Here is a 26552-nt window from a genome sequence, read left to right on the forward strand (position 1 = left end):
GTGGACATCCTGTACCACACCGTTCAAAACTAAAAATTAAATTCGTGTAAGATAACTAAAATTTTCTGCAGCACAAGAAAATAGTTCAAACCGGTAACATTTTAATATGTAACCTTCTGTTTCGAAGCAATTCAAGGTTTTTAAATTCATGTTTTTAACTTTGTCTATTTTCCCGGATCATTGTAAATTTTTACTTGCTTACGACCTTCCGCCGGGTTGGTCATAATTTTTCCATTTTTGCTTCTCTTGCTTTTGCTGCAGGGGCTTTTCTTGAGTTTGACAGCCGAAACGTCACGCAGGTCGTCACTTTTCGGCAGGCCAACGCGAAAGCGGAGACAAAAAGCGGGCGCCATGTTGCAATTTCATAGTTCTGGAAAAGCGGCCCTTCTAGCCGTGAAGTCCGTGCTGTTCGTGAAAAGTGGCAAATTTTTCCGGAAAAATCATTTCGCTCGCGGCCGAAACTAGCGTCAAACGAAAGCGGAAGCTTTGCGGAATCCCGTGCTACCCGATTCTGCCAGCGAACGATGGCGTCCGAGGAGGAAATTGACGAATCCATTGCCGGTGAGTTTTCTTTTTTGCACACTGCAAGCGAGATTGGGGTGGTCGGCCATCGTCGTCGCGGTGCTCGCACCGTTTTGTCCTAGAGCAGCAAGCTGCTGCATGTGGAAAGTGGAAACGAAGGAGGGGGGAAAATACGGAGCGCTAGCGCTACTCCCGGATCATTGTGCTTGTTGTTGCTTTTCTTGCCATTCACCTTTAGCGTTGATTGTTTTTGAACAACGTGAACATAATCACGGGTACAGTGAGCGGGCGGTGCGGAAGGCACAGCGACAAAACACAGGATGTCGGTAAAAGTGAGTGTACAGTGAAAAATGGTTTGTTTTTGTTTAACTGTGCGCGGTGCAGCTTTCAACCGTCGCTGCATTTTTGCCTCTTCCGGGTTTCGACTTTTGGGTGTTTGTGTTGAAAATATTTTTTTTTGTTTAGTATGTTAACAAGTTTCAACAGGAAACAGTTTTGAGCATTATTCTACCCGATGAATCAATAACCAATCACCAAATGAAGTGATACGGAAGACGAATATTGTGAAATCTCATATCTGAGTATAATTTTGTTGCTGCTTGCAATACTAAGTTACTGTTTTCAAATGGTTTCTATATTTTAAAAAGATTTGTATGACCACATAACACGTTTTTTCAACTGTATAATCAATATAACGGAAAGTCTGTTTTTAAAATTTAAATACGCTCGTAAATGAACTTATACTTAGCACACAGTTATACGTAACTGAAGAAGTTTGTTTGCTTATTTTTCTGGTTAATTTGTGCTGCGAAGTTGTTTTTGGAACTCATAAATTTAATTTTGATGATATTTCATCTCTTTAGGTATGTATTAAAAATGCTTGTACGTGTACCAACTTGTTCTTGTATTTGTACTTGTATTTTCCAAAATATTACCAATATTTTCCCCATCTAATTTTTTAGATTACTGCGTTTTTGAGTTAGGCATCTTGGCTTTTTGTTGCCTTGATGCATAGGTACCTACTAACGCAGCAATCGAAATGTAGAAATAAAGAAATTTTCTTGGAAGAGTCGTAACGGTGCGTTTAAACTGAGCAAATTTTCGCTAACATGTGGAATGCAACTTTTTCCAAACTGTTTCCGGATGTTTCCAAGCAACTTTGGTAACATATCATAAGTGTTCAGGTGGCGACAGAAGCCGTATTGAGCAACAACTAGCAACATGTCGCATACCACATTGCCAAAAAATTGCCCGGTTTAAACGCACGTTAATCACAGGTAGGTGATTAACTGTTTCTTTCGTAAATTTGTATTTTAAATAAATTTTAAATTAGAATTAGGCTGTGCGCGCTCTTTATTAAATGGTGTCAATTACCTGGAAAATTAGTCGCGTGTGGGGAGTGGGCGAGAAGGCACGGTTTTGCTAGACTTAAGCCAGCGTATAATGACGAACTAAGCGGAAACGACTGTCGATGGCGGAACCAGACTTACTAAGTTCGAGTAACTTTTTGGTTTTTCTCATCTCTTGCCAGTTAGTTGCGTTGCTGCAACGAAGGCTTATCTTTCTGGAAATTTTCTTTTGTGGCTTTTAAAACACGAAAGAGATATCCATAGCAGGCAATATTGTTCGTTATTATCCTTGCCCAATTGACCAACTGATTAGAACACACTTTGCCTTGTACTTTTTATTATTCATTTTCAATTATATGCCTGTTGCTTTATATTATACAAAAGATGCAAGTAAAAGCATGAAAGCTATTTTCATGATGCATTGAAACTGGCTTCACTAACGTCGATATATTTGCTCATTTGATAATTATTGTTGATTGGGAATGTCTCCAAATTTTGTCAAAGTAGCGCTTTTTAACGAAAGGAGGGAAATGCCCATAAAAATACTTGCTTGTTCGAAGGGTACTCCTGTTGGAAGTCAATATTTGCAGGGCAGCTCAACCAGGAAAAAACCAGTAATTTTATTTTACCAGGAAAAACCGGGAAAAAACCAGGAATTTTTATTCAAAACCAGGAGAAAGTTCTGATAATAATTACAGTAATCCGCCATGGCCTTGATCTGTCGCCAGGAGCGTTTCGAATCAATAGTCTGAATACAGTCGACTAGGCTACACCGCCAACAGCCTCTAGATCTGCCTCTTCTGTGTTGTCCCTGCGGGTTCCACTTGACTGTCTGTAGATTTCGTTCTCTACTCTCCTCAAAACATGTCCGATCTAGGCAACGATTGACGAAAATTCGTGTTAGGGTCGGTAAAACGATCTGATTTGAGCGCCAAACATTCCCAAGATCGAAAAATTACCGCTGACCATCCTGATTCATGTTTCTATATCAGTCTTGGCACCACCGCCTAGGGTTATCTGCTACCAGGATATAAAAAATCTGCCACCTCCTCAACCTCTACTCAGGTTTCATTTTCAGTTTTTTGCTCAGTAGATGCTTATTTGACTCAACGAAACAGAATTCGAAAAAGTGGTGCGAAGGGCAATTGTAGAGCTAATTATTATCTACATTATTGTTGAAGAAAGTATAGTTCTACCTTTTGTATTTACGGCGCTATGGGGTTGCTACCCGTTGGTAGCAAAAAGAGCGCTCATTTGGCTACCAACGAGGTAGCAACCGCATAGCACCGTAACTACAAAAGATAAAACTATACTTTCTTCAACAATAATATAGATAATAATTAGCTCTACAATACTTTTTCGAATTCTGATTAGTTGAGGCGCTGTAGTCAAATGAGCATCTACTGAGCAAAAAACCGAGAATAAAGCCTGCCTCTACTGTGAAATTGGAGGGATTGTTGATGTTTCCGGCATTGACTATGAGACCTGCTGCCTTAGAGTTATCGCAGAGACCATCTAGCTTTCCCTGCACATCATATTGCATTTGGGGGAGCAAGATAATGTCATCGGCCAGGCCGAGGACAAGTAATTGCTCATGTGTCATAGGGTTCCAGGGCAATCTTCGGTTAAGTTTACTATCAATGGCTCCAATTAAAATTTCGTCAATGACGAGGATCAGTTGCGGTGAAAGTATGTAACCCTGTCTCACTCCTGCAGCAACTCGGCAGGAGGCTTCATAATGAGCGTCGATAAGATAGGCTAGCTTACCAGGCTCTTCTACACCTTAGTGTGCCCCAGATATTTTCGTGATTTAATCTGTCGAATGCTTTTTTTTTTAAATCAACAAACACTAGAAGAAGACAGCCTTGTATTTCGATGTATACTCGAATATTATATTGAGCGTCGTTCCCACATTGAGATAGGTTCCCTCAGAGCCGGCGTTTAGACCAGCAAACCCGTGCGGTCGCACAGAGTCTCGCGCTTCGGAGGGGCCTCGCGCTTGGTGATGACTTGAGAAAAATGTTTAAAAAAAAACTCAATCCCTGGCTGTATACAACACAATTGGCTATTCGGAATATATTTACATGATTTCCATAGTTTCTTTTTCTCTTTTATTTAACTGCAGAGTTTAAGGCCAAGAAAAGATCGATGAAAGTGTCAAACGACTCGGCTCAGCTTGTAGGCCAATTGTTTACAGAGGTTTCGATCAAATGGGCACTTAGATCTTTTGAACCAATGAAATCTCCAGGTCCGGATGGCATTCTATCCATTTTTTTACAGAAAATCACTAAAATATCAGGAGACAGCACTTTGTGCTTTCCTTGATATTAAAGGAGCTTTCGTTTACCCGTCGTTCATTTCAATTAATACGGCTGTTTTTCAAAACGCAATTCACCACACTCAAAGAGCTAGTTTCAGGCAATGCTCAGGCGAGCAGAGAAATCACAACATCATTGAAAGATACGTCGGTCACGATTTCGGTGATCAAAGGATGTCCATAAGGAGTTCTCTCCCTGATAATCAAGCTGTTATGAGAGTATTGTTTAAGCCATCAACGTAGAACTTGTCGTCAGAGAAAAGTTTAACGTAGTACTGTCATTCACTATTCACCGCCTAGACATTGCTATTAAGAAAGTATTCCGTTGACATCAAATACAGGGTTGTAGACTAAACAGTTGAACAGTTTATCTACCCAAATCCTGCAGTAGCTAAAAAATGCTCCGCTTAACTCGTAGTGAACTACGTACAATCACGGGACTCCTAACTGGACACTATCTCGCTGTTGATTGTTTAAAGAATATCAGATGATTCCGAAACCTGCCACTTTTGTAACTCCGAACTTGAAAGTTCAGCGCATCTGCCCTGCAATTACGGGGCTCTTGCTTAATCTAGGCATAACTTCTCCAGGTAAAATTTCTTTCCGAGAGCCTTAATCCTAAAAGATCGTTGATTTTATTAACCATGTAGTACCGACTTAAGGCACAAGATTACAACCAGGGACCGGCATGTACTTCGTTTTGGCGGTGTTAACGGTAAGTCCCAATTTCCTTTTAAAAGGCCTGAAGGCCGCACTTTCGTCGCACGAATCAGCATACCTAGTTTCGTCGGAAAGCCATGTTCTAGCATTATCAATAACTATAGAGGAGATAGCTTCGAAAGAGAATGGAGACGAACAATGTGGGCGCGGTGTCGAGGATAAACGAACCAAAATAAATAATACAGGGTGTCGATTTCCTGGAAAAACCTGGAAAATCTCCCTGATCAGGATATCAGGAAATTCATTTTTGGATCAGCGAATATCAGGGAATTTCGAAATTCAATCAGGGAAATTTAGTTTACCCGGCAATATTGTTGATCAACTTTGGAATCAAATCAATTTTCGTGTAAAATATACGCAGATTGATCGGTTGAATTAAAACTTGTTACATGTCTTGTGGCGATTCGATTATCTTTCAGTTTGCCGTAAATTTTTTATTTGTTTTGCGCTGTACAATTGTCAGACTTCACTCGCTGTAGTGCTCGAAATCGGCAATGGCAGGCCTCACGGCAAGTGACAATTGTCGTATTGAGTCACGTGACTCGCAGAATAAGAGTGATTGTCTTCCCCACGTCGTGCCTATCACTTCCCTCGTAGTTGTTGGCGCCATGGCGGATCCTCCACAGCCTACTTACGTCTTATTCCCTTTCGTCCTGCTGTTCTGCGATTCGTTGATCAATGCTAGATGTTGAAATGCAACATCCTCTCAGTGCGAGCCTTCGCCGATTTCGATAACCTTGCGTGGATCTTACGACGAGATAGTGGTCAAAGTCACTAAGAAAAGACTGTGACATCCAAAAAGTTTTGACCGTTAAACACGATCGATCTGGGAGCTAGAGTCTTGAATTTTCAAGTCGTGCGCACCCCATAAATCCTTTCGAACCTGTCATAGAATTCGTCCCTAGCAAAGCAAAGCAAAGTCTTGAGCATTAACCGTCACTAGACATTATCCTTTATCGACAGACTTCGCAGCCGGCTGTTAAAGTACAGGAAAATTACGGGGTCAGTGCAACGATCCTACTGATTCTGTCTAACAAAAACCGGCTAGTCGAGATTCGAATACAACTGGCTTGTTAGATCAGCATCGTACCTCGAAGCTAACTGGGCGGTTCAATTCGTCCCTAGTACAATTGAAATTATGATTTGTTGGTGACTATACGTTGATTATGCTGTAGTTGAAGAATTTGCCTTAATTCTCAACACCCATATACGGTCATTGGACCGAACGGCCGGCCACCGAACTACCTTCGAGTCAATGTTGCTTTCAAGCCTCGATAGTTGCAATCCGAAATCATGACACACAGCTTTAGTCTTAACTGTCCACCATTGAGGGTTAAAATATTTGCCATTTTGACATTTTCCAATAATATATCTAGCTAAAGTTTTGCCATACCTCGAAGTCAGCAAAACGCACATTTTTGTACCAAAAATCTTTGGGGAATCATCTCCTTAACTCCATGCTTTTTGCAGCAAAGATAACTAGCTGGAACTTCCAGGAAAGCTTTGTTTTAGTTTAACTGAAAACTCGCAGACATGTGTCCACCTTCCAGCGGCAAAGTTACTAGTTTGAGCTGACTGAAAATTAGCAAGATTTGTTATGTTTACACGGCTGTAATTTTTTTGTATGTAACATCTAAGCTTTGTGCAAAAACAGGTCGATTAGGTTATTTCTCAATCTTTGTTTCTTTGGATTCAAGTTGATACCTCAAACATAACTGTCCCTAAACTCGATAGAAGAGGGCGTTTTCGAAACGCTGGTAAGAAATAGGTTATGAATCTTTGATATGTGTTCTTAAAACATGAAGAAATCTAGCTTTAGTTTTCAGCAGCTCGCATAAGCCATGCTAAAGGGTAAAAAACTTAAGCCAGAAATCACCCAAATAAGTTCGATATTCGAGTTTTGAGGGTCAGGGAAAAATATTTGAAGCATCAGGGAAAGTCAGGGAATTTTATTTTTGAATTTGAGTCGACACCCTGTAATAACCGGGGTAGGATAAGAATAAGGATAAGTATAAATAACAACAGGTATGTTGGAAAAAGAAAAGATCGCCAATATCTATTATATTATATATACATATATTTACTATATGGTATGTATATATGTTTATCATATGTTATATGCTTATTAACAAAACCTAGGGAAGAATAGGTCACAGCTCCCACGTTTTATAGCATTTGCAAACCACGGATTTTTGAATATTAGTTGCAATACGTCCCCAGAGACTGCTGGGCTTAGGGTTGTTCGTAGACTGACACATTACAAGGCACCTAGATATGAAGTTGTAGATATGAAGGAGGATGGCTGTGGCGTTTTTAGGCTAAGACGGATAGACGGCAGCAAGACTGCATGACGAACTATGACACAATGACCTCACTGAGCAATCTTGGGTGATATTGGTCCTCTTGGTCCGAGGAACGGCGTTCAATTGACCGAAGTGTGTTAGTTTAGCCGCCCAATACCTACTCAGCTTGCTCGCGAGCCGGACCGAGACCCAATCAGCAATACGCTACAGTCCTTCACCTCGCTGAAAAAAAAAAACGTTCTAGCATTATCTGCCACAGCTCATTTCGTTTAACTGAATCGTACGCCGCTTTAAAGTCCACAAACAGATGGTGTGTCTGCAAGTTGTACTGCCGGAACTTGTCTATCAACTGACGCAGGGTAAACATCTGATCTGTCGTGGAGCGACTCTCACGAAAACCAGCTTGGTACTCGCCGACGAAGGACTCCGCTAACGGTCTCAGTCTGCAGAACAGGATACGGGAAAGCATCTTATAGGCAGAATTGAGCAATATAATTCCTCGATAGTTTTTATACTCCAGGCCATGTCGCTTTTTGAAAATTGGACAAATGAGGTCATCCAACCACTCCTCCGGCATTTGTTCTTCCCCCCAGATCCTGACAATGATCCGGTGGATTACTTTGTACAGCCGCTCGCTCCCCGCTTTTAGAAGTTCAGCCGGGATACTGTCCTTCCCAGCAGCCTTACCGTTTTTCAGCTCACTGACTGCCTTTTTAACCTCCTCCTGTGTTGGTGGCTCCACAGCTTGACCATCGCTTACAATTCCTATCCTGTCCCTGCTGATCTCCGCATTTACCTTTCCATTCAATAGTGTCTGGAAGTGCTCTTTCCACCTGGCTGCTACCGCCGTTTTGTCGGTAAGCAGGTTGCCAGCACTATCATTGCACATCACAGGCATGGCAAAACTCCTGCATCTCACCGTTTTATAGAAACTCCGTGTGTCGTTGCTGGTGTATCGCTCCTCCGCACCGGCGAGCACGTGCTCGCGTTTCTTTAGACGATGGATTCTTTTTTCCGCAGCTCTAGTCTCTCTGCACCTCTCTCTGTTTTGACGCGTTGCCGCAGTGAACATGCGACTCCTGACCTGGTTCTTGTCATCTGTCACTCTCTGGCGTTCGGCATCAAACCAGCTGTTACGCTGTCTTCTCTCGCAGCTGTTTCGATGGCACCATGAATGTTCCTCCGCAGTTCATTTATACCTTCTCCTTCTACCTGCTCTAGCTTCCTGGCGTACTCCACTGCTACGCCGTCTGCCGTTAACCGCTGGATGTTGAAACACAGCGTCCTCTCAGTGCGAGCTTTCGCCGTGTTTGACAGCCTTGCGCGAATCTTACTCACTACAAGATAGTGGTCAGAGTCGATGGTTGATCCCCGAAAAGACCGTACATCGATAACATCCGAAAAGTGTCGACCGTCAATCAAGACATGATCGATCTGAGAGCTAGAGTCTCCATTTGGATGCCTCTGGTGTGTTTCCGAATATTCAAACGTAGGAAGTAGGTGCTACAGATGGCCATTTCTCTGACCTCGGCAAAATTTATGAGCCTCAGACCGTTATCATTGGTCGACAGATGAAGGCTATGTCTTCCAATAACTGGACGGAAGAATTCCTCCCTCCCGATCTGCGCGTTTGCATCTCCGATGATGATTTTCACGTCGTGTTTTGGGAACTCTCCATCGGTCCCCTCTCAAGCCTGGCGTAAAACTCGTTTTTAACATCATCGGATTTATCATTTGTCGGTGCGTATAAGTTGATTAGGCTATAGTTGAAGAATTTGCCCTTAATCCTCAACACGCATATACGGTCATCTACGGGCCTCCACCGGATAACTCGTTGCTTTTGTTTTCCCAACACTACGAAACCGACTCCATGTTCTGCTTTTTTACCGCCACTGTAGTAGATGTGATACTTGAAAGAAGTGCCTGCAATAGGGTCTACTGCACCGAACTCCCTTTCTCCGGAATTTGGCCACCGAACTTCCTGAATAGTAGCGATCTCCACTCCGAGTTGATACAGCTCTCGAGCAAGCAAGCCAGCTCGTGCCGGTTCATGGAGAGTTCGGACATTCCAGGTACCAAGTTTCCAATCATTATCCCTTAATTGTTTCCTTGTCCCTTGCCGTGTCCTATACCGATTGTTTCGTTCTGAATTTCTTTCTTCGTTATTCGTGGTAATTGAGTTTTCGGTATACTGCCTCACCGGGGTCGCGATACCTACATCCCGCTGATGGGTCTGCCATCTTAGGTATAGCTTGCGAGATACAGCATTTCATATTCAGCCGCCCGTTTCGAGACAGACGCTGTGTGAGCCGCCCCCCACCTGGAGAACAGGCGCTCTAGTTCGCACTTCCTAGCTTAGCTGCTTCAGTAAGTACATGAAGCATTTCCGGGTAAGGCCATCATTTGACTTAGATCTACGTGGAGGCGCTAGGTGGGAGCTTGAGACTGCCAGGGCTATGATTTGACGCTCCTTCCAGGTAACTCTCTCCATTTCATAACCCTTCTATTATGGTACAGTGATAAATAATAGAGGGGTCCGACGTTTTCTAGATGACTCGACCAGAACAGGGTTGACGCTCAACTGTTTTTACAGAATTAATTTAAAAATAGTAGTAGTAAGTCAGCAAGTAAGTCAGTAATAAAAACATCGATTTTGATTCGAAGTCCACGCACAATATGGAAGTAAAGCAGCAGCGCGTTAGAAGAGTTCCTTTGTGGATCAGGTAGGGGAATGTCGTCGTGGTTCAGCCGTCTTGTGGTCCATGAATTCCATTTTAAAAGAAGTTTTGGAAAAGATGGCCCAACCACGACGAGTTCCTCTCTATACAGCCACGCATATGATCGGGATGGCTGTAAACAGCGGTCCTAGCTTACTTCTTTAGACTACAGAGGTAAAGGATTGGAATTTTCCGTATACGACTGCGTAACCAATCGACAACCTTAACCGTGCCAGGAATGCTATTCGCGCGGATTGTACAGTTAAGCACATTATTTGATAACGTTTTACGGATCGTAAGATTATTTATGTAGCAGCGCATCTTATAAATGTACTTTTTATTGCTTGAGCACTTGAACTTACTGGATTCTACCATCTTTCTATTTCTTCAACAGAGGAAGAGACGGCCCTGGATGAAACGGGTGCCGATACGCCACTGGAAGCCGGAGCGGAAGACAATTCGGAGGACGAAGCACTGCGCAGCTTGGCCGCAGCCCAGGACGAGGATGACGACTACGAACCGGAGGATAACCGCAGCAAGAAGAGCAAGAAGGGCAAGAAACGCAAGGCTCGCGGCGAGGAGAAGAGCAAGGCCCGCAAGAAGAAGAAGCGAAAGAAGAACGACAGCGGCGACGAGAGCGATTTTCGGCAGAGCGATGATGGGCTCGCTGCTGGAGGGGCTGATTCGGATGAGAAGCCGAAGCGGAGCAGCCGTGATAAGCGCAAGGGCAAGGAGGAGAAAAAGGAGGAAAAGAAGAGCGGGGGCGATTACAACATGCCGTCGATCGAAGAGGTTTGCGCCACGTTTGATCTAACGGATGTCAAGATTGAGTACACCGATGAAGACTACGAAAACTTGGTTACGTACAAGAATTTCCATACGCATGTGCGGCCAATTTTGGCGAAGGAAAATCCGAAGGTTCCGATGTCGAAGCTGATGATGCTGGTGGCAGCTAAATGGCGTGAATTTAGCGAAGAGAATCCACATCTTCAAGCCGAGGAAACGGAGGAAAAGCAGGAGGATGAACCGCCACCATCACCGGAATACGTTCCGAAGTCCAGTCGTTCACGAACGAAAACTGAGAAGCGTGATGAGGATATGGTTTACGACGACGACGATGATGACGAAGAGGAAGAGTACGAACGTGAGCGAAGCAAGAAGAAGGGTCGCAAGGGCGCTAGCTCCAGTGCGAAGAAGGGTAAAAAGCCCAAAGTGCCGACCCTGAAGATCAAGTTCGGAAAAAGAAGAAATGCCAGTTCGGAGGAAGATCCGGACGCAAGTGGAGGCTCGGAGCGTGATTCGGATGCTGAGTTCGAGAAGATGCTGCAGCAGTCGGAAGAGAAGGCCGATAAGGAGAAGGAGAAAGCGGAAGCCGAAGCGGCCGAGCAGGTCGCTGACGGTGGTGATCCTCCGATTCGGAAGAAGGCGAAGACTAAAATTGGTGAGTTTTTCAAGTTTAATATTATAGAAAAAAATTAACATGTTTTTTTTATCTGTAGGAAACAAATCCAAGAAAAAGGGTCGTTCAAAGAAGAATCGTTTCCCCGACGGGGAGGATGGCGAGCAGGAACATCAGGACTTTTGCGAAGTCTGCCAGCAAGGGGGAGAAATTATACTGTGCGATACGTGTCCGAAGGCGTACCATTTGGTGTGTTTAGATCCGGAGCTGGAGGACACCCCGGAGGGTAAATGGTCTTGTCCGACGTGCGAAGCCGAAGGCCCGGTCGATGACGATGACGATGAGCATCAGGAGTTCTGTCGGATTTGCAAAGACGGCGGAGAGTTGCTGTGCTGCGATAGCTGTCCGTCGGCCTATCATACGTTCTGTTTGTCTCCACCGTTGGAAGATATTCCCGATGGGTCGTGGCGGTGCCCTCGATGTGGTTGTCCGCCCTTGCCGTACAAGGTACAGAAGATTTTGACTTGGCGTTGGACTGACAAGCCACTGGATCCGAATGAACCCTCAACTTCGAAGGCACAACCAACGCGCAGGCGCGAATACTTTGTTAAATTCCATGACATGTCCTATTGGCATTGTGATTGGATTACCGAGCTGCAGTTGGATGTTTTCCATCCGCTAATGTTCCGCTACTATTATCGCAAGTATGACATGGAGGAACCGCCCAAGTTGGAGGAAGCGTTGGATGAGGCGGACAGTCGATACAAACGAATTATGAAGATGCGTGAAGGTGAAATTGACGATACTGAATTGGAGGAGAAATACTACAAGTACGGTGTCAAGCCGGAATGGTTGATGGTTCATCGTGTGATCAATCATCGAACGATGCGGGATGGTCGTACATTGTACCTCGTCAAGTGGCGTGAGTTGCCGTACGATTTGGCCACTTGGGAAGAGGAAGATGAAGACATTGCCGGGCTGAAGAATGCCATTGAATACTATCTGGATCTGCGAGCCAATTGCACTAATGAAATCAACAGTAGCTCCAGCGGTAGCAAAAAGAGCAAGAAAAAGGGTCGTAAATCAAGGGCTAAGGAGCTAGAGGATGAGGAACGTTTAGGTTTGCGACGTTATACTCCACCGCCAGATAAGCCCACAACCGATCTGAAACGCAAGTACGAAGTTCAACCTCCTTACTTGGATGAAACTGGAATGCGTCTGCACAACTACCAGCTGGAGGGTATTAACTGGTTACGTTACTCGTGGGCACACGCGACCGATACTATTTTGGCCGACGAAATGGGTCTCGGTAAGACAATTCAAACGGCAGCTTTTCTCTATTCACTTTACAAGGAGGGTCACTGCAAGGGACCGTTCCTGGTTGCTGTCCCACTGTCAACCATCATCAATTGGGAGCGTGAATTTGAAACTTGGGCTCCAGATTTCTACTGCATCACCTATGTCGGAGACAAAGATAATCGAGCGATCATTCGTGAACACGAACTGTCCTTTGAGGAGGGTGCCGTCATTCGAGGTCGAGCTTCGCGAATCCGAGCTAACACGATCAAGTTCAACGTGCTGCTGACCAGTTACGAAATGATCTCACTGGATGCGGCTTGCTTGGGATCGATCGACTGGGCCGTACTGGTGGTCGATGAAGCTCATCGTCTCAAATCGAATCAGAGCAAATTCTTCAAAGTGCTGGCCAACTATAACATCGCCTATAAGCTGCTGCTGACCGGTACGCCGCTGCAGAATAATTTGGAGGAATTGTTCCATTTGCTCAATTTTTTGAATAGTGAAAAGTTCAACGATTTGGCCACATTCCAGAACGAGTTCGCCGATATCAACAAGGAAGATCAGGTAAGACTTTTTTTGCATAATTTTATTCAAAACTAGGGCCACCTTCATCGACGACGAAAGACTGACTGACTGTTTCTGAACAAAAATAGTAATCCTCCAACATACAAACAAAAACCAACGTGACAAAATCCTGCATTATTTGATTATTGTGGAACAATTTTGTGTATGGAAATTTTTACTACACCCTTGGATTCTTAATTTAATTTAATATGGCGCATGATAATTCTAATTATTTCGGTTATTTTGCCCAAATCCCTTATTTGTATGAGCCATTTCACAATACAGATGAATAGTGTTTCACACGTTCGATAGAAAGGACAATAACCTTTTCTAGTCACAAAAGGTTATTCGGTTATACAATGGAAACTGGCTGTAAGGGAATATTACAATGCGGCTTTCTGCCGCAACATACTCCCCCACCAAAACTAAGGGGTTTTCACTATGACGTACGGATGAACGAATCGGAACGGAACGGATGAACAATGAAACGTAAGCGCGTTAGGCATCCTTCTCTCTGTCTCTAGTAAACGTCGCGGATGGTAATTGCTCGTCGGTCACAACGGTACAATTCAAGCCTTGCTGTGCCTAGTTCGAGACCTGCGTTCCCAACGAATTTACTTACCGCAAACCGCTCACGTGCTGGGATGATTACGTTCTCGGATGATTCTAGCCGTCACTGAGTCTAAGAACCTAAGTCAAAGTAAAAGAGAGTGTACGAATCCACTGTCCGGACAGGATACCAAATGTACCATCGTCCTGCAGTAGAGCAGCAACAAGCTCGATAAACTTCAAGTGCCGTGAATAAACTGATGATTAAAACAGTCACTATTTCACCGCCGAAAATATCACGTATAATATGGTTTACCTAGTCAGCTTAGGTCCCGTAAGAGGCTAATTCTTCCGGTGGTACTCTTAAAGTCCAGCGAACAACGTAAATCAGAAAGAATGTCGCGGTAAATCAGAAAGAATGTCGCTGTTTGTTGAATGTTGCTTGGACTCAAACAATCGGAATAGACCAATGCGACGAGAAAGGTCTATGGATTGGAAATTCGGGACGTGGAACTGTCGTTCTTTCAAGTTCCAAAGGAGCACTCGAGTGCTTCCGACGTATTGAAGAGTCGCAAGTCCGATGCCGTAGCGCTGCAGGTGGTATGCTAGAAAGGCTTAACGGTATGTACGTTCAGCGATGGATATACCGTGGACGCACCATACTTGACGCGGGTCCAAAGTTGACGCACTTTTCAGAAATTTTCTATAATAACTTATCTTGACTATTAATATTTCGCAAAAGTGTACCTTTGACACTTTGTTTACACTTATGAAACGCATTCATGCCATAAAAAGCTTTTGATTGGTCATTTATAATTGTAAATAAAAAATAAACAGAAAGGGTGTTTGTCAAATGCGCCATTTTTTTCCTACCTTAGCACAAACGCTAAAGAAACACTCAACTATGTTTTATATTTTTTTACGCGTAAAAGTGCTTTTTTGTTCTAATATCTTCGAAAACTGTTAAAACTTAAGTATTATTAATATATTGTACACGTTATTCGAACTGTAAAAGCTTTTTAGCTTATTTCTGGACAAAAATGTTTTGCGTCAAATTAGGCTCTTAGTGTTCCTTATTATTTACAGAGTAAGATATAAAAAGTATGTCATCTATTCCGACACTAAATATCTCGTAAGTCACCAAGAAAGATATTGGTTCAACAGTTTACCGTCTCATTAGGTGTTACAGAGGCCACAGTTCGTCGGAAAAAGCTGCAGAAAACACTTTCCCAGGGCAAACATATGGTTTTAGCGTTGGAGAGGAATTCCTATAAACTGTAAATGACTTGTTTTGCTTATGAGTAAAATCAAGTTCCCCAAACGGGTAGGGCAATCAAAAATATTGGTTTAGGTTAAATTAGGACACTTTTTTCGTTTGTCTGACCGATCCAACCCCGCAGTTACTGCAGTTTCCGGTAAGTGGCTAATTTAGTTTTTCCTGCGACACCCTGAATCTTGATACTTTCCTAGCTGTCATTCAAAACAATGTACAACTGTTTTAGGAAAGTCATTTCCAGAATTTTCATTGTTAAACACAAATTATGCCAGATTTTTGAATAGCCTGGTTGTGTTTGCAATATAAACATATCGGCTGAGGGCTGTCCCAATTCTCCCAACGTTTTCGCAAAAACTGGGGTGAAATATATCCACACAAATAACGAAAACCTTGTGTAACTATTTAAAATAATGCGCAGTTATCTAAAATACAAAATACATCGTCATTTTTGTTAAATTATACTAATTTTTCAAGTGCGTCAAATAAGGAACATTTCGCGTCAAATAAGGCACGTTGCAAAATTCATGCGTCAATTTAGGAACCCCGAGCGTCTCACAAAAACTTGACAAAATATAAAGAATTCAATGCATATTTACTGTTTGTTTATTTTTTACATATTCTTTGCTAGTCTAACTATTACTGTGCAAAACCTTGACTTTATTGGCCAAACCGTCATTTTGTAATTAATGTTTAAAATTGAAAATTTCTTAACCGCGTCAAATTTGGTGCTTGCACGGTACCATCTACCAGAGCTGCGGCATTACACTTTGGCTGACTGCCCAATCAATCCTCGTGCAGGTCCTGTGCAGGTTGATGATTCAGTTGTTCAACATAAGCATCATCAACGTGCGCAGCTCGATGTGCACACTACCGATGACGACAAAGAGCAATTCTACGCGCAATTGGAACGTGACCGCCACGACCGGTGTCTAAGACATGATATCCAGATCGCTCAGGTCGACCGGACCAGGAGGAGAAATACTAGCCGGTGAATGAAGGGCCCAGCGTATACCCACTTGTAACGACGTCACAAAAATAAATGCGGTAACAAATCCTATAAACCAATCCCACACACACAAAATTCACCGAAAGCCTTCTCGCGTTAGGCCTCGTGCACAAAGGTCGAGTTTGGGTTACTTTTTGTTAAATAGGCGGGAGGGGGAGTCACGAGAATAGTTACGTAACAAATGTATCAAATTAAATAAAAACGAAATTAGGTTTTGCTAAATAAATCTACGCAGCTGAAGACTATTTGAGTCCAACATGTAACTTGGGGTGATGCATAATTGCTGTTTCTACTATGAAACTCAATGATTTTTGTGTTAATTTTATTTCATCAAACCCATTCTGTTCAAAATTCAGCAGAGCAGCTTAGAAAAGAATCGATGCGTTTCTTGAATTTGTTAGAATAAGAAAAATTAAACGGATTGTGCGATTTGTATTCAATGTTGAGAAATGTTAGGGGGAGGGAGGATTAGTTGACGTTACGTAATTTTAAGGGGGGGGGGGGGTCTTATGCCAAGCGTTACTTATTGTTACATAGGGGAGGGAGGAGGTCAAAAAATTATAATTTTTGTGTTACGTAATTTGTGTACCACGCCTTACATGAGTTATCCCCGCAAAAGGGTTAGAATATCGATAGTAAACAAACCCTGCTGGTGTCCACATGATGAAACCTGGAGAAACTAACCTAATCTGAATCGTCGTCAAGTCCTGTACTTGGCAGGTAAATAAATCTTGGGAATGAGCCATTTGGAAAGACTTACGAGACAATACGATAGAGTTAGAATTAGCCGGGTGACAGAGCAACGGCACTTCACTGGCTGATTTCAAGGATTTGGGAAGAAGATAAACTACCGGAGGAGTGGATGGAAGGTGTAGTTTTACCCGATAGCAAGAGAATTCGTAGGGCAGTATCAGGCGGGCTTTATGGGGGCCCGTGTTACTACGGATCAAATTTTTACTCTCCGACAAATCCTCCAGAAATGTCGAGAGTACAACATGATCACGCATCATATTTTCGCGGATTTCAGGGCAGCATTCGATACAGTTCAACGAGAACAGCTATGGCAGATGATGCACGAGTACGGTTTCCGGACAAACTGACGCGGCTAATCAAACGAGTGGATTGGAACGATTCGGGGACACTCTCAAGTCCTTTCGAATCGCGCAGAGGGTTACGGCAAGGGGATGGACTGTCCTGTATGTTATTCAATATCGCTATTGAAGGTGTGATCCGGCGAGCGGGTATCGAAACGAGAGGAACGATGTTCAGCAAGAGTAGCCAACTCCTAGCCTTTGCAGCTGACCTCGACATCATTACTAGAAACCGTGGGACGGCGGAGGCAATCTACGCCAGACGGAAAACGGAGGTTAGGAGGATAGGGCTGCAAATTAATGCGTCGAAAACCAAATATATGGTAGGAAGAGACTCCCGAGAAAGTAACGTTTGCCTCCCACGGACAGTGACTATTAACGGCGATGAACTGGAAGTGGTTGATGAGTTCGTATATTTGGGATCTCCGGTCACCGCCGACAATAATACGAGTAAGGAGATCCAACGATGCATTCAAGCTGGAAATCGAACCTACTTTTCCCTCCGCAAGACGTTTTAATCTAGGAGCATACGCCGCCGCATAAAGCTGACGATGTACAAAACGCTAATAAGACCGGTAGTCCTCTACGGACTCGAAACGGTACCTTGGCTTACGGAAGACATATGTGCACTTGCAGTTTTTGAACGAAAGGTGTTGCGGACTATTTTGGCGGAGTGCAAACGGAAAGCGGAGAGTGGTGGAGACGTATGAATCGCGAGCTACGGGCACTGCTTGGAGAGATTCCCATCGTTCACCTGACGAAAGTTGGGATACTACGGTGGGCCGGCCACGTCGCAAGGATGCCGGACGACTGTGTAGTGAAATCCGTTCTCTTCAAGAACCCCACCGGCACCAGGAATAGAGAGGCTCAACGTGCACGATGGCTCGACCAGGTTGAAGCCGACTTGCGTGTGTCGAGACGCGCAACGAAGTAGCCCAGGACCGAGTACAATGAAGAGGAATTCTTGATACGGCAAGAGCCACTCCGGATCTCGGCTAAATAAAACGGAATCAGGAACCGGACCGTGCCAACTCCTGATTCCGTTGATCGTATTAAGGAAGCTTCTCGTATCGTGCCTCTCGAAGCAATTCTCCGCCTCCGCAAGAACGCGATCCCAGTGCTGACGTTTCTTACGACGGTGAAGTCTCTTTTCGGCAGCTCTAGCATCTCGGTATCTTTCTCTGCTCTGGCGTGTCACAGTTGCAGCCAAAATGTGACTTCTGGCTCGATTCTTCTCATCAGTCACTCGCTGGCACTCTGCGTCAAACCAAGGGAAGTGGCTGCAGCAGTAGTACCCAACACTTCCCACGCTGTAGTACTGATCGCGTCGTGGATGTGTCTACAGCTCCACTGTTTGTTCAGGTTCTCTCCGATCCGCTCATCAGTCTTCTGAGAGTACTCTGCTGCAACTCCCTCCGCTGATAACCGCCGAATGTTAAGTCGTATCTTCCTCGTTGGCTTCGATTTGAATACGTTGGACAATCGGGCGTGGGTCTTGCTTACTACGAGATAGTGGTCCGAGTCAACGTTTGTTCCCCGGAAGGATCGCACGTCTGCGACATCTGAAAAGTACCGGCCATCAACCAGAACGTGGTCGATCTGAGTGCAGGCCTCTCCATTAGGGTGTTTCCAGGTGTGCTTTCGAATGTTCCATCATGCAAAATGGGTACTACAGATAACCATTCCTCTGGCTGCAGCGAAGTTGATTAGCCTCAGGCCATTGTCGTTTGTGGTAGGATGGAGGCTTTCTCTACCAATAACGGGACGAAAGAACTCTTCACGTCCGACCTGTGCATTTGTATCCCCGATGACTATCTTTATGTTATGTCTTGGGCACTCTTCATATGTTCTGTCGAGAAGATCATAGAACGCCTCTTTTACGTCATCGGGCTTGTCGTTCGTCCGTGCGTACACATTTATCAGACTGTAGTTAAAGAATTTGCCCTTAGTTCTCAACACGCATAGACGGTCGTTGATGGACCTCCACCTAATGACATGTTTCATTTGTTTTCCATGTAATACAAATCCGACTCCATGCTCTGCTTTATCGCCGCCACTGTAGTAGATGTGATACTTGAATGTCGTGCCCGCAAAAGGATCTACTGCGCGGAATTCACGTTCTCCCGTCTTCGGCCACTGTACTTCCTGGATGACTGCAACCTCGATCTTCATCTTCTGCAGCTCTCTTGCCAGGATAACCGCGCGTGCCGGTTCAAGTAGAGTCCTGACATTCCAAGTACCAAGTTTCCAATAATCGTTGTCCTTTTTCTTCTGCCTGGGTCCATGCCTATTATCCGGTTGTAGTTCCTTTCCTGAATTTCTCCTAGCGAAAGTTGTTTAAGTATACTGCCTTACTGGGGCTGCGATACCTAGTCTCGCGGACAGGGTTGCTGTCTTGGGTATAGCAGGCGAGACAGCGTTTCATTAGTCAGCCGTCCGCTCCGGATCAGTCACTGTTGTATACCGCCCCTAACCTGGGCGGTTACGGCCTGCAGGCCGTATCTTAATTGCGTCTGTTTTTTCGCTCGTTTTTGCCCACAGTGCATTGTTTCAGTCTGCAATATCCCATCTAGAACGATTGGAATAGATGTTATCCGATACGTAAATAAGAAAATGGCCGGTGTTTGATATCTTATCCTTCCTGAATGTTGTGGACTGGTCACTTGAACGTGATACACAAATCTTTCGGCCTTATCGTTAGATTGCAGATGTGAGAAACCGTGGTGCCACACTGTATTCCGTTATCGGTGGCCAACAGTTTTGGATTTGCGATGTGGTCTATCGGGTTGGAAAGATCTCTGAACTCTGACCAATTGATGTAAGCGACTATAACGATGAAGTAGTCCAATGGACCCGCATAAACCATAACTTCGCTGCCGTGGGACAGTTGTGGATGGCCAAGGTAGCTTTCAGCGGATACTGCACAGTGATCATAGCCTGGATGAAACTGGATCTCTCGACAACCAATCTCGGCCAACACACATAGCTGTGGGCGATGGGTTTCCTGCGTTGCATCCCCCGACGGCCCTTATGGACTCAAGCACATTTTCCGGTAGATTCTCAGGGAGTCCTCGAACATAATGTATTATAATCCTCGGAGGTAGTGAAATCGTCGCAACTCTGTCGAGCTTGACTGTTGGCAAGCCGTCGCGGACGAAACGGTGCATCTTCTAAAGGACAGTATTGGACTTCACGCTTACTATACCATGCTAAAACTGATATGATATGTATTACGTTTGGGACAACCTTTCAGTAAGAATTTGTAGTGCCCAGAGAGGAACGGATCCTGCTGAGGTCCATTGAGGTATCTGAGAGGATGTTACAGATGCGGAGGCTGTTGTTGTCATCTGTGCTTGGAAGGTTGAGAAATTAGGAATGATTTTTTTTATATCCAGCGCACGTTTGTCTGCAGCTGCACTGATAATAATTCGGTTTGACAATTTTTCAATGGTGCGAGTTTAAAAATCAATAGTTTGGTTTATTACAGTCGATGCATAAAAGTTCTAACCCATCGATTGGTGCAAAAATGTTTTGAAATCGCAGAATCTGCTCGAAATCTGACCAATGACTCTGATTAATGACACCCTACCTTCCCACTAGACGTAGTCCTACGTCAAAATTAATAGAATTGTTTATTATTATGGCAAAATTAACAAACTTTCATGTCTCTCGCTTCTTTAGGTCAAAAAACTGCACGAAATGCTTGGTCCGCACATGCTGCGTCGTCTGAAGGCCGATGTGCTGAAGAACATGCCCACCAAGTCGGAGTTCATCGTGCGTGTGGAGCTGTCGCAGCTGCAGAAGAAGTACTACAAGTACATCCTGACGCGTAACTACGAAGCGCTGAACCCGAAGGGCGGCGGTGGTGCCTGTTCGCTGATCAACATCATGATGGATCTGAAGAAGTGCTGCAACCATCCGTATCTGTTTCAGGCGGCCGTCGAAGAGGCACCACTGGGTCCCGGCGGGAACTACGAGATTACGTCGCTTACGAAAGCGGCCGGCAAGTTGGTTCTGCTGGAGAAGATGCTGAAGCAGCTGAAGGAGCAGGGCCATCGGGTGTTGATCTTTTCGCAGATGACTAAGATGTTGGATATTTTGGAGGACTTCTTGGAAGGGTTGGGTTACAAGTACGAGCGCATTGATGGTGGTATTACGGGAACCATTCGGCAGGAAGCGATTGATAGGTTTAACGCTCCGGGAGCGCAGCAGTTCTGCTTTCTGCTTTCGACCCGTGCCGGCGGTTTGGGTATTAATTTGGCCACGGCTGACACGGTTATTATTTACGATTCGGATTGGAATCCGCACAATGATATTCAGGCGTTTTCGCGTGCCCATCGTATCGGACAGGCCAACAAGGTGATGATCTATCGGTTTGTGACGAGAAATTCGGTGGAGGAGAGGGTTACTCAGGTGGCCAAGAGGAAGATGATGTTGACCCATCTGGTTGTGCGACCGGGTATGGGTGGCAAGGGAGCGAACTTTACCAAGCAAGAGTTGGATGATATTTTGCGGTTTGGTACGGAGGAGCTGTTTAAAGAGGATGCCAAGGATGAGGAGGCAATTCACTACGATGATAAAGCGGTTGCGGAGCTGTTGGATCGAAGTAACAAGGGTGTGGAGGAGAAAGAGAACTGGGCCAACGAGTACTTGTCGTCGTTCAAGGTGGCTTCCTATTCGACAAAGGAAGATGTGGAGGAGGAAGTTGACACGGAAATCATAAAACAGGATGCGGAGAATTCGGATCCAGCTTACTGGGTTAAATTGCTGCGACATCATTACGAACAGCATCAGGAAGATCTGTCGAGGACACTTGGTAAGGGAAAACGAGTTCGTAAGCAGGTTAACTATACGGATGGAGGAGTCGTTCAGGCGGATCCCATCAAGGAAGACTCAACCTGGCAGGAGAATGTTTCCGACTACAATTCGGATTATTCGGGCAATTCCGATGACCAAGGTGATGAGGATGATGAAGACGGTGATTTGAACAGACGCAGCAAGCGTAGAATTGAACGCAAGGAAGCGGAACGGGATAATCGACCACTTCCGCCGTTGTTGGCTCGTGTGGGTGGCAATATTGAGGTTCTCGGTTTCAATGCTCGTCAGCGAAAGAGTTTCCTCAACGCAATCATGCGCTACGGAATGCCCCCGCAGGATGCTTTCAATTCGCAGTGGTTGGTTCGGGATTTGCGTGGAAAGTCGGAACGAAACTTCAAGGCTTACGTTTCCCTGTTTATGCGACATCTCTGTGAGCCTGGAGCCGATAATGCGGAAACTTTCGCCGATGGAGTTCCTCGAGAAGGTCTCAGCCGACAGCACGTGCTGACTCGGATCGGGGTTATGTCGTTGATCCGTAAGAAGGTACAGGAATTCGAGCACATCAACGGTTACTACAGTATGCCGGAGCTGATCAAACGACCATGCGAACCGGTCAAACACGCAATGCCGGGCGAGGGAAGCAGCGAAACTCCCAAATCGGCTACGACCAGTACGAGTGCGACTCCGGCCACGAGTGCTGCTCCAAGTCCCGCACCAACCGGTGTAGACAAGGACGCCGATGACACGAGCACTTCCGCAGAAGATAAAGACAAAAAAGAAACACCGGACGAGAAGAAAGATTCGGTAGAAGAGAAAAAAGAATCGGAGTCGACTGGAGCCACAACATCGTCCGGCGAAGACAAACAGAATGACGATAAGAAAGATCCGAAAGAGGAGAAGACTGACGAAAAAGCGGCAGAAGCGGAAGTAAAATCGGAAGGTGACAAAAAGGAAGGAGAATCCACCGGTGGGGAGGATAAGAAACCGGAGGCGACTAACGTCGCCACAAAATCAGAAAATAAGGAGGAAACCGCTGCGGAAAAAGACGTCAAACCGAAAGAGGAAGACGTTAAGGTCGAAACTACTGCGGCCGCGTCCGCGACCGAACCCAAGAAAGAGGAACCACCGGCACAGGACGCCGGCGTTAAAGCGAAGCAAGATGAAGATTCCGACAAAGATAAACCGATTGCCATCGATGATGACGATGACGACGATGTGGTCATCGTGAAAGATGATGATGAAGAAACGGTTAAGAAACCACCGACTAAAACGGAGCAGCTGGAAGTGCACAAGCGAGCCTTCATGTTCAACATTGCCGACGGTGGATTCACCGAACTGCACACTCTTTGGATCAACGAAGAGAAAGCTGCGGTTCCCGGTCGGGAGTATGAAATTTGGCATCGTCGGCACGATTACTGGCTGCTCGCGGGCATTGTAACGCACGGATACGGCCGCTGGCAGGACATTCAGAACGACATTCGCTTTGCCATCATCAATGAACCCTTTAAGATGGATGTCGGAAAGGGTAACTTTTTGGAAATCAAAAATAAATTCCTCGCTCGTCGCTTCAAACTGCTGGAACAGTCGCTGGTCATAGAGGAACAACTGCGACGGGCTGCCGTGCTCAATCTTGCCCAGGACCCAAGCCACCCGGCGATGGCTCTGAACGCACGCTTCGCTGAAGTCGAGTGTCTGGCGGAATCGCATCAGCATCTGAGCAAGGAATCTCTTGCCGGCAACAAACCGGCCAACGCTGTCCTACACAAGGTGTTAAATCAACTCGAAGAGCTGCTGTCGGACATGAAGAGTGACGTGTCACGCCTTCCGGCGACCTTGGCCCGTATTCCACCGGTCGCGCAGCGACTGCAGATGTCCGAAAGGTCCATTCTTTCTCGACTGGCCGCCACCGGAAATACAGTTCAGCCGAATCGTAAGTTGTCTACCCCCTACTTAGCGCAAGCTAACTTTATTAATAACCTTTTTCTTCTTATTTTCACAAGCAGCCCCACTGGCTCAATTCCCGGCTGGTTTCCAGGGAGCGAATCTACCGGGCTTCGCAGCAGCAGCTGCTGCAGCCGCAAACTTTGCCAACTTCCGGCCCACGTTCTCAGTCCCTGGACAGCCAACTCCGAGCTATCCCAGTGGTTCCGGAACGTCGAAGTAAAGAACGGAAGGCAGAAGCAGAGGTAATTTAAACTTACCACCACCAATTCACATTCAGAGACACACATGCACACACACACACATACACGCGCGATCACTTAGAAACGCTACCGATTTTCTACTCATTATTAGAGCTCTATCATTGGATTACGATTACAACAATCTCGTCACATCTGTGTCTATGTTCCGCGCAATCGTTTCCTTTTTATATTCAATCTACTCTATCATTTTACTTTTGTATGTTTCGTTTAGTTTCCAAAAGAAGCAATTCCTTCGTTCCGCGCTTCTTTCTCTACAGAAAAAAAGCTGAAATCAAACGCTCCTTACCATGTGTAGATTTGTTTTATTTATACAACTGACATTTTAGTATCGGCAACACAATTCGACTCTATTTCTACGTTCTATACAACAGTAAGTTATGATATACGAGTGATACATGCAAGCATACTTCTTAGAATTTAAAGTAAACACTTTTCAAACAGTTTCAATAGTTCGAAAATAAAAAAAATGTACGCAAAGTGTAACCGTTGTGCTCTGTAGTTCTGTAGAAACCTGTAGAAATAGATCAAAAGAACTTTCCTTTTCTGTGTTTAGTAAATTGTCTATCTTTATATGTGTGATCATTGTCTCCTCTGGGAACTAACTTATTCTTCCACCATCGAGAAATTAGGTGTTACAGGTGTTCTCGTAGAAACATGAAACAGAATACGACAGATTTTTGCCGGACGCAGGAATACTCTATCAAAGGGTTGTTTTGCAGCACATGGTCAAGGCGGCGTACGAGTCGGTCAAGCGAAATGAGCTGTGCCAGACTTGCAGGTAAAAATTCAATCATTCGCAAACATTGTCTGTCTGCAAGACGTTCGGTTGAACGTTGTTGATTTGGATTGCCTGAACGTTTGTTATTAATATTGATTTTATTCCATAAAATCGATTAGTTCCCTCCCACCCACCTTGCGCTATAGGTAATCAATTCGTTTTATCAGGTATGTAAGTACTTACTTTGAGTTATTGTGCAGTAAAACATGGATAATAGTATTACATTTTTAGCATGACGCGACGTTGCACTCAACAAACATTAAGCTGCAAGTGATTCAGAAGAAATTGGGCAAGTTTTATTGCAAAGCAGGTGAAAGGACGAAAACTACTAGTACGTGCAAGACACATTAAATGCTGGTAATTTTAGAAATTTTACTTAATGAATTGAGGTGTTAATATTGCGTTGGATTTACCGCCAGCAAGAGAAGATTCTGAGCCTACCCAATCAAGGAAACTTCATGTCGATTTAACGAAGGAGAACATTGTTCTTGGTACGGTGCAACTTGCCACCGTAAATTACCTGCCCCATTCGTTTCCGGAGATGAGAGGGTTCAGAACTTTTCTGGATCTGGTTTACAAAGCAGCAGGATTCGATGAATCTCAGGAGCTCAATTCATGGGAGTGGGAGGGAGTCGCTACTTTATTGATCTGAATGCGCGATTGATTATTGATGGACAAGTTATCATCCGTAACCTACATAACGAGACCCTCGTCATTTATCCCTCGAATAAAAATTGTACAGGTCATTTTGGGCATAGTAGCTTACGTTGATTTACGTCCATCAACTAAAACATATTTTTTTGAATTCGAGAGCAATTTCTGTTCAACCGATTTTATCGGTTAAACATTAACCTAGTTCAATTTGACGTCCTGAAAGTGAACAGTTAAAGAAAGGTAAGCGACCATCCCATTCTTTTACCCGATTATATCCATATACTACAAGAATTTATTTAAAGCGGATGTCTAGTATAAAAACAGAGCTGATGGAATATTTACGCATGTCACGTGAAGCAGCAATTCTCAAAGTGGGAAAGAATTAGCGACTGTTTGATCCGATAGTAGGTTTGGGATGTTTAATTTGCTGCTTTACACCAATTTTGTACATACTTATGATTGTATTGCTGTCAAGTATGAAAATAACTGATAAGCAAAGTGTTAAAAAAATCTAGTAAGGTGCAGAAGACGTGAAAAATGTCGAATTGTACCTACATTGCTATTTTTATGGGAGCTTAGGCATAAACCTTCACAATGTTTTTGTTGAAAGGCAAGAAAAAAAATGTTTGTTAGCAATTCAAGAATATCAGTTGGAAAAAGTTTTTCACAATTCTAAAAATACGTCGAAAAATTGTGTTCTAATTCTAAGACAATTTGTAAAATTTTAGTTACTTCGAAACTCAAAACTTCGTACATCGCAGAGAAAATGTTCTTTTATGAAAATGTATGAAATTTTTCTCAGCTTTCCAGGAAAGATTTATCACAATATTGTCTAAAGAGGAGGCTAATTCCAAAGAACAGAATACTCGGATTTTTTTTTTGTTAGATTACAGTCACTTTAGCAGCTTGAGTCATTCGTGACTTCTGCGGGGTTGGAGTTTGAACCCGGGTCCTCGGCGTGAGAGGCGTGAATGCTAATGCTAACC

The 26552-nt window shown here is 44.3% G+C and overlaps 1 protein-coding gene across 2 annotated transcripts; it reads left to right on the forward strand.

Annotated features, from left to right (window-relative positions):
* Positions 1–390: 390 nt before the first annotated feature.
* On the forward strand, positions 391–24605 carry LOC128738329 (chromodomain-helicase-DNA-binding protein Mi-2 homolog). Of its 2 annotated transcripts, none has more exons than XM_053833378.1 (5): positions 391–561; positions 10323–11369; positions 11428–13190; positions 20794–23860; positions 23931–24605. In XM_053833378.1, the coding sequence occupies exons 1-5, from the start codon at positions 525–527 to the stop codon at positions 24092–24094; spliced, it is 6078 nt and encodes a 2025-aa protein (XP_053689353.1). In that variant the 5' UTR covers positions 391–524; the 3' UTR covers positions 24095–24605. The 2 variants fall into 2 exon arrangements, with proteins under 2 accessions (XP_053689353.1, XP_053689354.1); XM_053833379.1 differs by having other exon boundaries at positions 23934–24605.
* The last annotated feature ends 1947 nt before the right edge of the window (positions 24606–26552 follow it).

The sequence above is a fragment of the Sabethes cyaneus genome, chromosome 2 (genome assembly GCF_943734655.1).
Source record: "Sabethes cyaneus chromosome 2, idSabCyanKW18_F2, whole genome shotgun sequence".
Lineage (NCBI taxonomy): Eukaryota > Metazoa > Arthropoda > Insecta > Diptera > Culicidae > Sabethes > Sabethes cyaneus.

Coding starts and splice junctions, on each gene's coding strand:
- LOC128738329 (XM_053833378.1), top strand. CDS start 525: ATGGCGTCCGAGGAGGAAATTGACGAATCCATTGCCG. Junction 11,370..11,427: donor GAAGGCGAAGACTAAAATTG/GTGAGTTTTTCA, acceptor TTTTATCTGTAG/GAAACAAATCCAAGAAAAAG. Junction 13,191..20,793: donor ATATCAACAAGGAAGATCAG/GTAAGACTTTTT, acceptor TCGCTTCTTTAG/GTCAAAAAACTGCACGAAAT.